The sequence below is a fragment of the Lemur catta genome, chromosome 8, assembly GCF_020740605.2.
Source record: "Lemur catta isolate mLemCat1 chromosome 8, mLemCat1.pri, whole genome shotgun sequence".
Classification (NCBI taxonomy): domain Eukaryota; kingdom Metazoa; phylum Chordata; class Mammalia; order Primates; family Lemuridae; genus Lemur; species Lemur catta.
Genome location: NC_059135.1, coordinates 24864721 through 24878375, shown reverse-complemented (window position 1 = coordinate 24878375; position 13655 = coordinate 24864721). Strand labels below are relative to the sequence as shown.

Sequence of the window (13655 nt, the reverse complement as noted above, 5' to 3'; positions counted from 1 at the left end):
AAGTTATAAATTGAATTCCAACTGATAAAAAAATGAGGTACATATTTTGTCTGTATACCTGTTACACAGATAATGAAATTATAGTATTTGATATAGATTAGGGAATTTATTAACCTATTATCTAAAAGTTCCATATTTAGTACCAATATGCAAATAAGCAAAGCAAAAAAAAATTTCTTATTTTTATAATATTGCAAAATAAGCCACTATATGGGTGAGAAGGTATGATGTATTCAGAGAATCTCTGAGGGCAACTAATGCATAGCATCTCTTTTGGCTGCCCTGACTCTAAATAAGTTGAGATACAAAGCAAAGGAGGAGAGAGAGAACCAAAACTAAACCCTTATTGCTGCTGGAGGCTGAGCTGGAGGGTGCAACCTTAGGTCTGCTAGGCAAGTGTGCCTACAGAAGAACCCCATAATTAGTCAGGATCAGCCTACCTGGGGACAGGATACTGCAGCATCTCCAAGGATAGGAGATGCTGCAGAGCTCCCAAGCTCCCAAGCTCTGCAAGCTCCCAAGATAAGGAAGGATGGGCTGTGTCAAGCAAACTCACTATCTCTTCCCACATTTACTCCTCCAATACTTCAATCCCTTTCCTCCAGGGATGGAGTGAATAAAGGGGAGGGGAGAGAAAAGACGTGCATATCACTTGAGTCCCTTCCCCTGGAAGGAAAAGTCAGGACTGGGGAGAAAGCACCCCTTCTGGCATGTATCCAAAGGTATAGATGAAAATTGCAAATGGAAAGAGATGGTTTTATAGATATTTCCTAATAGTCAACATTCCTATACCTACATTTGGACTTCTTTTTCTGATTATATCTTTTATGAGACACATCTAGAAGTGAAAATTCTACACTGAAGGGGGATATGCTGATTTACTCCAAAATAAGTAGTGTTTAGAGTGTGCATAAACTCACTCATTTATTCACTCACTGTTTTAACAAATCTTGATTAAACGCCAAGAACATTGCAGACAATGGAGGTGAGAGGGTGAGAGATACCTGCTTCTCCTCACACAGCTTAAGCTTAGTGGGCGAGGCAAACGTTTAAATGTGACAAGTGCTTCCGAGAAAAAGTGACATCCAACCTGAAACTGACAACTGACCTGGTAAGGGTCAGTGAATGGAGGGAGTGGGGAGAAGGCGCCAGGCAAAGGGAACTCCAGGACCCAGTTCTCAGAGATAGGGAAGCCTGAGGAGCCAGAGAGTTCATGGCTGAAATTTTGAGTTCTTTGTCTTAATTCATCTGTGGTTCACTTCAAACAAATCTTTAAATTTATTTACATCTTTAATTGAAAAAGAATCTAATTTCTGTATTTGCATCTTTAAAACCCTGTTTGTACAAAATTCATTCTATGTGTTATTGGCTTTAATGCTTACTAGTGGTCATTTTATTCCACACCTGCTCTGTTTTTCATTTCTTTTGTTTTATCTGTAGTTTGCTTAAAGTAGAACTTCAGGCAAAATTTTCTCTCCAAGATTACATGAAATATGAAAGAGATAATGATTATCTCTCAGAATTATGTCTTCATCCTTTAGAATACTACTACTACTACTAGTGCTACTACTACTACTATTACTAATACTTCTAGAATCTCACCAGAAACTTCCTCTTTGTCTTGTTCTCTTTGATTCCTTTGCCCTGTGTATAATGTCACTTTTCTATCTGCAGACTCGTTTTTCTTTAGTTAGGATTTTTTTCTTTTAAGTCTTTATTGATTTGTTCTGTCATTATATTTTCTTCAGAAAAATAAATAATCAGCATGTTTACTCCCAGTTTCATGCCTTCCATATAAGCATCGTATATATACATCATCACGTAAGCCTTTTTTCTTTTTCCCTCCACTTGGGAGGATTCTTCAGGTGTCTGCTAAATTGCTGAATTCATTTTCCTGCTCTGTCAGATCTACTCTTTGCTGCTTCTAATATTGATTTTAAAACTTGGTTCTATTTTAGATTTCTCACCATCTTTTAATCCATCTTGCTCTTAAAACATTTCTGTCTTCACCTCAACCTGCTAATAACTCAGCTCTATTTTATGGGCAGGATGCACTGTGGTTAAGATCACACACTGTGGATCTAGGCAGCATGGGCTGCATCCACGTTCTGCCACTTGCTAGCTATGTGGCCAGGTATACTTTGCATAGCCTGTGCCTCTGATTCCTCATCTGTAAAATGGGCGCAATAATATGCCTGTTTCATTGAGCTGTTGCAAAGACTAAGAGTCAATTCATGTAAAAAACATTTAGAATAGTAAGTAGTCAATAACTTAGTTTCTAATTAGCCTATAGTCTATATTTTCCTAAATTATTAAGAATAATTATTTAGAATTTCATCCAGCTATTGTTGCATGTATCAGTATGTATGTATGTGCGTGCATGTGTGTGATTTTGTTTACTTATCCTGTAAGTTTACTTATCCATCAAGTTATGCTTAGTCTCAATTTTTCTTAATTCTTTCCATAATCCAGTTGGTCGCTCTTGAACATATCTCCTCAGTAATTAAATGGAGGAACTGGTTGGTGTTTATTTCATCTAGTTAAATTTCTGGGGGGTTGCAGTATTTGTTTAGTGTGGTCTACTGACCGAGGACAGAGTGCTTGGTCCTTGGCATTTATTTTAATATGGTGGAGCTTAAGGTTGACCCATCCAAAGCCGTCTACACTTCTTCCTTTTCCAGGAATAGGGAATGACAAATGACAATCTCCAGCAGCCATTGCCCCCACAGCTCTTCCAGCTTCAGCTCCTACCAATTAGTCCTTCACACAGTACTTGCACAGCATCACTTCCCAATATCTTTACCCCAGTTACATCGTATTGCCAGGGACTGTTGTCTTAGGGAGAGAGGAATTAATGGGGCATAAAATAAATCTGACCACAGAGAAAGCAGCACCCATGTGATAGACAAGCAGCTTCTCATCGTTTTGTTGAAAAGGATTCTGTGTATGTGAGCCAAGTGTTGTAGTAGGTGAAGATGAAAATTCTCAACTCTCATATTTTGTATCTTTTTATCCTCTTGAAGAGAAGGTATCAGACAGTGGTTAAGAATTCACAGTATAGATTCAGACAGACAGGGTTCAAATTCCAGCTGATTGCTGAGTAGCCCAGGTAAAATCAGATAATCTCTTTGAGCTAGAGTTTCTTCATCCATAATAAATGGATATAATAAAAATAATGAGGTCTATTCCATATTCATGTGAGGTTTTAAATTAGAGAGTGTTCAATAACTGGCAGCTGTTATTAGCCTGGAAACATCTGTCTCCTTTCATCAGCTCCAAGCACATCTTTGTCCTTCCCCCAGGGTATGGGGCTCAAGACCCAGCCCTCAGTTCCTGTAGAAAGCTGTGAAATTATTGAGAGGTGCTTACAAGGTAGTCAATGGTAGATGCCAAAGAGGTGGCGGAGGGTCAGGGCTGATGTAGATGATCAGCTGAGTTGGAGACCGAGGCACACAAATCATCCAATATCCAAATCCCAGAAATGATTGAGGACTCTGCAAGACAAGTTATCCCCAGGAATGCAGAACTCAGTGAGTCCTCTCTCTGGCTCCTGCTCTGGCATTGACACATGCCCACTCTCGGCAATCTACATTTCCATTTTTCCTAAGTAGTAGCACTTTCTAGACAGCAGGCATCCCTGAATGAAAGGGGTTCAGGCTTCTGTCTTTTTATGACTCCAGACCTGGAGACCTTTTCTTCTTCATTTTAGACCTCTTCACTGATCCTTAAGGGTCTTGGGCATAAAAGGGCTTATCTCACCAATACTCCCCCCACTTTTTAAAGCCGGAGCTTGATTGTCTCTAGTGGTACCCACACTTATAGCATTTCAACATCAATTTATGACTACATTGGGGAGCTTTTCTTATATAACATCTTGTCTTTTTAAAAATTTTATATACTTTACCCAGTGCTTTTCATACATTGTAGAGAGATAGTATCCCCAAAACAACTCTTTTATTCCTCTCCCTAAATAGAGACAGAGCTGGGAATTCATTTCAAAAAGGGCAATCCATTACATTTATGTAATAGCTATTATCCTTGTCCTGCCTGTTTGCCACAGGGCTTTATCTGAATTTTGGGTTAGAAAGTCCCTGTGGATCCTGGCAGATCATCCTCTGGTATTTCCAGTGCTGTTGGAACTTTTCATCTTGGTGTTTTCATGAGGGCAAATTAAGAATCGCTAGCCTTCCAATAGCTCCTCTCAGATTTCCTCATTCACAGCTATGGAATCAGTAATTTTTGGTCTTTGAATAGAAAAATGTTCAATTTATGTAAATTTTTATAAATATCTTGACAACCAACTTAATAATTCCTTGTCATCTTACCTTCTCTTTCAGCTAAATTTTATTCTGTTTCTGAATACAGTTAGAGTTCTGGCTACCAAAATTTGGGAGACCAATGCAGTTGGGCATGACACAAGAAAGCAATACAGGTAATTCCTGGACATATAACCATCAGAGGAAATATTTTGGTTACTATTTAAAGAACAGACATTGATTGATCTGAAATGTATTTAAGAGATAAATTTATAAATGTATATTTTTGTTTGGTTCAATTGTGTGATTTAGTAGAAAAGTATATATGTTTTAGAAAAATATAAGTAACCCCAAACCTACCCAATGTGCTTAAATTCTAAGTAAGTATAGTTTTTAATCTGTTCTTAGCAGATGAGAGTTTCCCGCAAACCATATATGAACTCCCAGAAAAATCTCTTGTTGATGATCTTGGCAGACAATTTTATCTGTGTTCTAAAAATATGCCGTAACTGAAAAAATCAAGAACTTTTTCAAAATCAAGAAAACCAAGAAATATGCTGTATTGTTTTCAATCTTTCCATCAAATTGGCTCCTACCAAATATAAATTTTTGAGAACTTTCAAATGAATTGATTGAGAGAGGTCAGTCCATTCTTCTATTTTTCCTGATGAAAAAGATAAACTGTATATTTATGATCATCATCAAACTATTTTAAGGGCGTGTCCATTTCTCATAATGATCATTTTGGAAGTTCTGAATAATAGTGCTGTCTATCCAACTGGACACATCCATCCAGTAATCAAGTGGATGTGGATTTGGCTTTATAATTCCAAAGCAGGCAACTCTTTCTTTCTGCCTCAGATTGTTATGAAATGCTATCTTAGACACCGAAAGGAAGAAATCACAGTTAGCATTTTGGTTCTCTCTCACGAATCTTTTCTAAGTCCTTTGTTGATTTATTCCTCTCCATCATTTATAAAGGTAGAACTTACTGTTGAGCTGCAGAGACTAAAGGAATGGCCTGGAGTCTAGAGAGGATGCACAGTAGTAACAAATCAGCAGCTGCTAGCTGCAGTTATTTTCAATGTGCAGCAAAAGGTAGTACTATAATATAAATTGTACATGAGAGTTTATAGTGAAGGGCCTATGCTATTGCTTGTCTCATGCCACATTCCATCGGCAAAGACAAAGGCCAAAGGATGATAAAACAATGGAAAATGTAAATAACCTTTCATTCATCTTCATAAAGTGAAAAAGTACAATGGTGTTTGGAAGCTACTTATTTCTCTAGTTCTAAGCAAAAGCTGCTTATTTCTATAGTTCTGAATGATGTGAACTTACACTTTTAGTAAAATGTTGTCCAAGAGATATGAGAAATTTGGAGAGAACAAAGGGTGGCTTACTTTTAAAAATGGATAGAATATATAATATTTTGAGTTAATTCATAGGGGATGATTTCTCAGAATAATTGAAGAAAATAATTTATCAAGGATTGAATTTACTACTACTCAGAATTTAGAATAACTTTTAAATAATCTGGTGCCCAGAAGTTTTTAAAGTTTGAAGTTGTTGATTAAAACAGTCCAGACAAATAAAAATCAGGGAAAATATTTTTCAGCCAAATGCATTTTTTTTCATAGCAGAAACATATCTAGTATCCTTAATCATGTCCAGAGATAAGCCATAGATAAAAATGTAGGTAGAGAAAAATGTGGGAACCTACTTGGAATCAATTTGGGAATTCAATTCAGTATTTAGTTTCTGAGGCCTTAGACCACCATCAAGTTTAAATAGCATCTCACTTTTTAAATGGAGTTAGGAAAATTAATCTGTGTCCTGTCTCAGTGACATTCCTACTATGAGGTTTAATTGACTGTTTAAATTCACATCAACTCATTTTTGTACCTTTTAACTTATATTTCATTCTGTTATTACTTTGCCTAACAAATATTCAAATATTCTTGCTAAGATAAAACAATAAAAATATATTTCCAAATGGTGGCACCTAAAACAGTTATTATTAAGCATATTTCCACACATACTATTATGGAAGAATGAAAACATCTTTCAGAGCTGAGATAGTCTCTCCAGGCGAGCATGTGCTCACACACAAAGACTTCTGAGAAGTACATGAAATCCTTTAGTTGATATGGTGGTTTAAAATGGAAATGAATTAATACAAAGAGTTTTTATTTTGAGATAATTGTAGATTCACATGCAGTTGTAAAAATAATAAAGAGAGATCCCGTATATCCTTCAACCAGTTTCCCCCAGGGTGACATAGTGTATAACTATAGTTTACAATCAGTTATTTTAAAACAAGACTGATGTGAAGAAAATGAAATAATCTATTGGATTTAAAAAACAGAGACTTTTTTTTTTTTTTTTAAATTACAACTTAACTCCTTTGAAAAGTAAGGAAAAGTAAGCCAGGACTGGAAAAACATAAGAGATACAAAAAGTACAAGATTCATTGTAAAAGAATACTTGAATGTTTTGGCTAATTTGACTTTCTAGTCAATGTTAGACAAAAAAAACCCATATTAATGTTTATTATTTTTAGAATAAATCCAACCAATATTTATTATGCAGTGATAGTAAAGAGGACAGATTTTAGGGCTGAATCACCACCTTACTGTGTAACTTTGGGTGAGTACTTTCCTTCTCTGAGCCTCTCTCCTCACCTAGTAATGGGATAATAATAGATCTCTCACATAATTGTTATTAATAGAATAAAATGAGACAACCAGCACAGGATGTAACAGGAGTGTGGTGCTTATTAGCTAATAGCTCATTTGCTGAGTGCTCTTGTTGAGCCCACAATCTAGTGGGGATGGTGTGGGGAGATAAAAGTCGGGGAGAAAGACAGATCTAGGGACTGATTTAATAAAGTGAGGAAAGTACCAGTAGAGATGCCCATACAAAATGCCATATGTATAGAAAAGAAGGAAAAGTTAATTCAAGGTCAGAAGGGATCAAGAAAGGCTTAAGAGCAACAGTTTTTTTTAAAGCTAAATTGACTCTTAAATAAATCAGACATTTCCCAGACCTATTCACCTGGGGAGAGATCACCTTGGGAGAGATTCTGTAAGAATTGGGAACCTATTTTCTAAACAGGACACTGAGTCCCCAAACCATTTGACTCCTCTGTATTCCTCTTCTGGCTTTGGACACCAAGCCATTACCATGTTTCCAGCAAGCCAGAAGACCACTATCAGTTGGTACATTCCTGACTCATCTCATTAGACAGCTGTGCATTTTCAGATAGCCAGGCTGTAAAGACGTACAAACAATGTGCGTGGGTGGCCAGATGGATAATGAAAAAAAAATCAGTGCCTAGGATTGCTGTATAATTTGAACTGAGTGGAAAAGCCCAGCTTAATAAGTGAATAGACAGACAACCCATGTATACATTTGCCTGGCACATGCCACTATAACTCATTTGCTGCTAGGAAAGGATACATTTTAAAAGAAGAAATAATCATAACTCATATAAATATAAATGAACACACTTCAAATATTTTATTTAACTCAATTAATGAAGGAAATGATATTACAACTGATTCAAAATAGAACTCAACATATAGTCAGATAATGAATGAGGAATTGAATTTATAAGGGGATGCAAACTAGCAAAACTTATCAACATCCACAGGGTTATAATTAGTGGCATTTCACTGGAGAATTCATGTTTCTATGGATAGGAATTCTTTGCATTGCTGTGGTGGGCATATTTCTAAGACGGCTCCAAAGATTCCTGCCCCTGGGTGTACATGCTTGTATCATCCCCACCACACCCCCACACCTCTTGCCTTGAGTGTGGGTAAGACCTGTGATGAGATAGACCTCTCCATGGATTAGTTTATATTATATGGCAAATAAAGGTGATAGGATAGTCACTCCTCTGATTATGATATGTTATATAAGACTCCATCCTGGCAGCCTGGAGAGAGATTCTCGTGCTGGCTTTGAGGAAGTAATCTGACAGGTAGTGAGTGCCTCTGGCTGGAACCTAAGAGGAGCCTGTAGGAACTGAGTGAGCCCTGGCCAGCAGCCAGCAGCCAGCAGCCAGCGTGCAACTGCAAGGAACTGAGGTCTTCTAGCAATCAGAATGAGCTCAGAAGTGAACCCTGAGGTCCAGATGAGAATGCAGCCCCAGGTAACATGTTAATTTCAGCCTGTGAGCCTCTGAGCTAAGGACCCAGTGCCTGGACTCTTGGCCTATAGAAACTGAGAGATAATAAATGGTATTGTTTTAAACCATTGAATTTGTGGCAATTTTTTACACAACAATAGAAAATGAATATAATTACTATCTGTTTTCTGTAAATTAACCTTTATCTCTACAGAGTTGTAAAGAGCTTAGTCATAGACAAAGAAGGAAAAAACCCAGATGGCTGAGCTAGCAGGATACCCACTAAATTTTTGTTGCCTGAGGCAACTTCTCCTTACTCTGCATTGAACCAAGCTGTCCCTAAACGGTTGTTATCATTACATTTGTTATCGTTTCACAATGCGTTGCACTGCTTTGTGTTTTGTTTTTACCTAGTTTTTGACTCCTAGCCATACACAGTAGGAACAGTGAAAGTTAGTTTGATTTTGAGAACAGTCTCCAGAGGGATTCACCCTTTCATCTTAAAGGAGAAAATGTAATTTTCTTTTCAGAGTGATGTTAGGGCACTCTAGTTGATTAGTAAAGAGGCTTGCTGTTCTTTTTCAGGAAACTGGCCAAATCCACGCTGGTGCTGGTCCTGGTGTTTGGAGTGCATTACATCGTGTTCGTGTGCTTGCCCCACTCCTTCACCGGGCTCGGGTGGGAGATCCGCATGCACTGTGAGCTCTTCTTCAACTCCTTTCAGGTAAAGAGTGGCACCTGGTCATCTGATTCTTGTAATTCACTTTCTTTTTTCTCCCTGGCAATCTGTTTCTCTGCCCTCTCTCTGGCTTTGATGCGCCTGTCTCCTGGGGACCGTGAGAAGGTGATATTCTAAGATGCTTGTGCTTTTCTGTCCTACAGAGGTCAGGTTAATCCTCTGCTCACAGCTGGGGCAGTTCTAGAGCCGTCTGTCACACAGACAAGCCTGGGTGGAGAGATAATGAAACATCTTGTAAAATATGTGACACATACAGAGCAGGGACCTCTGCTTGTGTGTATGGAAAATAAATGAAAGCGACTTGGGCAGTGCAAATGCAATAGATGTAACCCAAACCTTTGTACCCTCGTAAAAATTTTGAAATTAAAAAAAATTAAAAAAATACACAATATTCTAGAATGGCAAAAAGAAAAAAAAAGATGAAGGCAAGGAAGAGGACAAAAAAGGGGAAGGGGATAAGGGAGACAAAAAAGAGGACGAGGTTGCTGCCACACATTTTATCTCATTTGAAATGTGATTGCCATCGTCTCTCACGTGCATCACTCTTCATCCTGCTTACTCATTTGCTGCGTCTCCTGCTGCCTTAGATCTAGTCCATATACAATAGGCAGAAGAATCTTAAGAATATAAATTTGATCACGTCAGTTACTTGTCAGAAATGTCTAAAGGCTTCCTACTGCACTCAGAATGAAATTCAAACGCCATTGTCTGTCATACGAGGAATGGCGTGGAGCCTGCCCACCCCTCAACCTGTCTCCCGCCATGTTCCATGTAGCCCACTAAGTTAGAGCCACACTATCCTGCCACACTTCCTGTTCCTCAAGCTCATTCTACCTCAGGGGGTCCCACTTGCTGTTTCCCTTTTCCCATATATTCACACAGCTGGCTTCTTGTTCCTGTCACTAAAACCAGTTTAAATGTCACTTCCTCAGAGAGGTCTTTTTTGAGTTCTTCATCTAATATATCTACTCTATCATTCTCTTTCTTTAACATCACTTATTTTACGTCCTTACCCTTATCATCTTGCATTTTTCTCACGTGGTTGTTTGTTTATATGTTAATCCATGTTTCTTCCCTTCTAGAACAGAGACCTTGTCTGTCTTGCTAGATTGTTTAACCCTGTCAGGCTGAGCAGCTCATAACATACTATGTAATTTCAATAAATATTTTTGAATGAATGAAGAAAAGTTTATGTAGTAACCACATAAGACTCTATGTCTGTAGTTTTCAGCATTCACAGCTTATAAATATCTCTTTTGACCAAGCAGGGGATGGACATTATGTGATCCTTGAGTGACAACATAAATGAAACTAATATAAAAGAAATTTGTTCTTTGTGTATCTTGGAGTGTTTTGTTGTGACTTGTTTGGTTCGGGCTGACACCAATGAAACAAATTAAACGTAAACTTAAGGATTTGGAAACATTAGGAGATAAGAATTTGTATAATTTTCTAAAGCAATCTTAAAAAAACCCAGTTTTTCCATGTATACATTTTGACATAAGACACTCTGGTGCTGTGAGCTTCGTGAATTGTCAGTGGACTAACATTCTTTTTTGTTTGTTCTGCAGGGTTTCTTTGTGTCTATCATCTACTGCTACTGCAATGGAGAGGTGGGTTTGTAGGAACCTTGGACATCCACAAGTCTTGCTCTGAGTTAGCTTGTAAATAGTTTTTAAATTCCCAGGATTTACAGGACAGAAAAGGTGGGGAGAAGGGAGCTATTTTAATCATACTATTATTTTGGGAAAGCAAGAATTAGTGTAAATGATCTAAGGTCTTCTTCTTCCAGAACTTTTAAATGTCAACTCAGTTGTAAGCTCTGATATTTAAAAACACCTTGCTGGAATACAAATCAATACTTGGATGGACAGGGACCTTCATATCCCAATTAATACTTAAACATACATTCCACTGCAAGAGGAATGTTAAGAAACTCAAATATGTTTTCCTGTGACAAATCCATTCAAATCATTTGATATTTTTTAAACTACAGGATGATGATGGGACAATATCAGTTTATTTAGGAGTTGGCCAGAGAGAAGTAACCACGTTGTATAACACATTTTACCTTGTAACTTTTAATATGTCCTGCTGTTGGATGAGTTGCCACCTTTCTTCTCTCAAATTTTAAACTTTCTGCAGGCCCCAGAAGCACAAGGTTACTTGTTATTGCCATAGACCAGCTGATGCTTCTGACTATGTTTAGGGTTTGGACATTGTGGTGTGCTAGTCCAGTTCTTGCAGCAAGAGCTTAAATTAAGTAGTAATTCATTAATTTCCTGATTTACTTCTGTATTGTTTTTACCTTATGTGGCAGGAGAGGTGAGTAGACCAGATGTTGATTTTTTGTCAAGATGAACAGATAGGCATTTATTGTTTCAGGTGACATCAGCTTACCAGTTTCCACTGCTTTCCATGGAATTTCCAAATAAACTCCCTTCTGGAAAGTGGCAATAGAAGTAGAATGGAATCTTCACAAGCAGGAATGGAAGCAAGAGCCTTGCCCTATTAAGACTGCATTTGCAGTGCCTACTTTTCTATTAAGATCTTTTCCTCGTTTTTCCTCCTTCAGTATGCCTATGCAAATTGATGGCTTGGCAGTCACCTTTCAAACTGAGTGCCTTCTATCCCTCAGCCTCAGCTGGTGTCATCTAGTGACTACTGACAAGTAGGGGAAAGAGCAGAGCCGCATTCCAATTTGGGCAGAGGTGATTTGGGCATTTTAAAGGGAGAAGGAGGGAGGGGGCAGTGCAGGGGCTCAGTAGAGTCAGAGAAGTGAAAGAAGTACAAAGTTGGTCAGTGTAAAGGGGACCAGGCCAGCTGCGTCTGCCAGCAGGCAGGTGTCTAACTTAGGGTTCTGTCCTCCCACAGAGATGGGGAGACTGGGGCCTTACCCTTCCTGATGACTATGATACATTTTAAAGAAATGGCTCTCATGCTGGCGAGTTTGGTCAGGTCTCTTGGTGCAAGGGTTCTGACGAGGCTGTCACGTGCAAGCGAGAGCCTGACGCTATTTGCAATGTCTGTTTCTCCTCCAACCCGGAGTCTTCTTTTTTCCTCTCTCATAAGTCTTATATTTCTATAAGCTGCATGTCAACTTCTATTTAAATTCTAACCTTAGATAAATCTCTTTACCCCTCTCTCATCTTCAGTTGGCTCGTTTCCACAAATAACCTATCTTGAAGGTTTTTGAGGCTGCGACGGAATATCTCTATGTACAGTCCCTGGCCCACAGGGGAACCTCAATCCATGGTTATGACCATCGTTGAGGTCAAGGCAAACACCCTCGTAGCAGGCTTGCCGGTGCCCCCGTGATTCCTGATGCACGTGTTTCTCGCGGCTTAGGTTCAGGCCGAGGTGAAGAAGATGTGGAGCCGGTGGCATCTCTCCGCCGACTGGAGAAGGCCGCGGCCGTGCGGCAGCCGCCGGTACGGCTCGGTGCTCACCACCGTCACGCACAGCACCAGCAGCCAGTCGCAGGCGGCGGCGCGGGTCTCGGGCCCGGCGGCCAAGGGCGCGGGCCGGCGGCCCGACGGCCACGTGACGCTGCCCGGCTACGTCGGGAGCAACTCGGAGCAGGACTGCCCGCCGCACTCCGTCCCCGAGGAGACCAGGGAAGGTTGCGGGGAGCAGGGCGATGCTATCCCGATGGAGGCTTCCAGGCCTGTGGCATTTCACCCAGACACTGAAGGATGCAGAGTAGAAACCGAGGATGTTCTCTGAATCAGCACCGGTGGCTTGAACGGGCTGGTCCCTTCGGTTGTGGGAGGGAAGGTTGTCTGGCATTCCTCTGCTTGAGCCTGAAGGCTGAAAATTCAGGGTTAGGGTGTTATTTAGAAGTTTATGTGCTCCATGGATCTGGCTCTTATAAATCTTAAGGACACAAAAAGGGAAATGTCAATGGAGTAGTTTATCACCTTATGTTGACATCAGATTCTCCTCTAGATTCATGTATGGTACTTGCTCCTTGATTATTCATTTTTTTCCTGCTACTTTGGGTGGAAAAAGTTTCAGTTGCTTGGTTCCAGCTTTCTCTCATAAATGTCACCCTAAAGAGGATAAAAATCATTTAGTATGTCATTTTCCTTTTAAGAAATGAGCACTCTCTTCTTGTCTTTCTCACTTGAATGTACTTTATATCATTGCATTCGTTTTGCCTGTGCATAGGAGCAATTAGGATCTGAAAATGTCAGTTGAGAGATAAAAGATCTAAGAACAAGTACTCATTGGAAAATTAGTTGGCTGGACATTGATAAAATAATGAATTTATGACAATTAAACTTGTTTCTAGGAACAATGAAAATCTCTCAAAAAGGAATATTTCACAGCCCTCCTTTTCAATGTCCCTTTTGTGACCAGAGATCAGGTCTTCACTCCTTCTTTGTAAATCATGACATGTAGAAAGGTTTTTTTTCAATTAGTGAGCCTGTGTCTGCAACTGATTTTATTTGTAATCATTGATATTGATAGTAAATCACACTGCATCTGTATCTTTTTCTTGTTTGATCTGTTACTATAAGCA

General features: G+C 39.1%; 1 protein-coding gene across 1 annotated transcript in view; it reads left to right on the top strand.

The window, feature by feature from the left end:
* The window catches only part of PTH2R (parathyroid hormone 2 receptor), a 101565-nt gene extending 88345 nt beyond the window's left edge, over window positions 1–13220 (top strand). Inside the window, exons 10-13 of the mRNA XM_045560149.1 lie at window positions 4338–4432; window positions 8977–9115; window positions 10702–10743; window positions 12479–13220. Coding sequence (XP_045416105.1) covers window positions 4338–4432; window positions 8977–9115; window positions 10702–10743; window positions 12479–12856 — 654 coding nt within the window. The 3' untranslated portion in view covers window positions 12857–13220. The remainder of the gene's footprint in view (window positions 1–4337; window positions 4433–8976; window positions 9116–10701; window positions 10744–12478) is intronic.
* The last annotated feature ends 435 nt before the right edge of the window (window positions 13221–13655 follow it).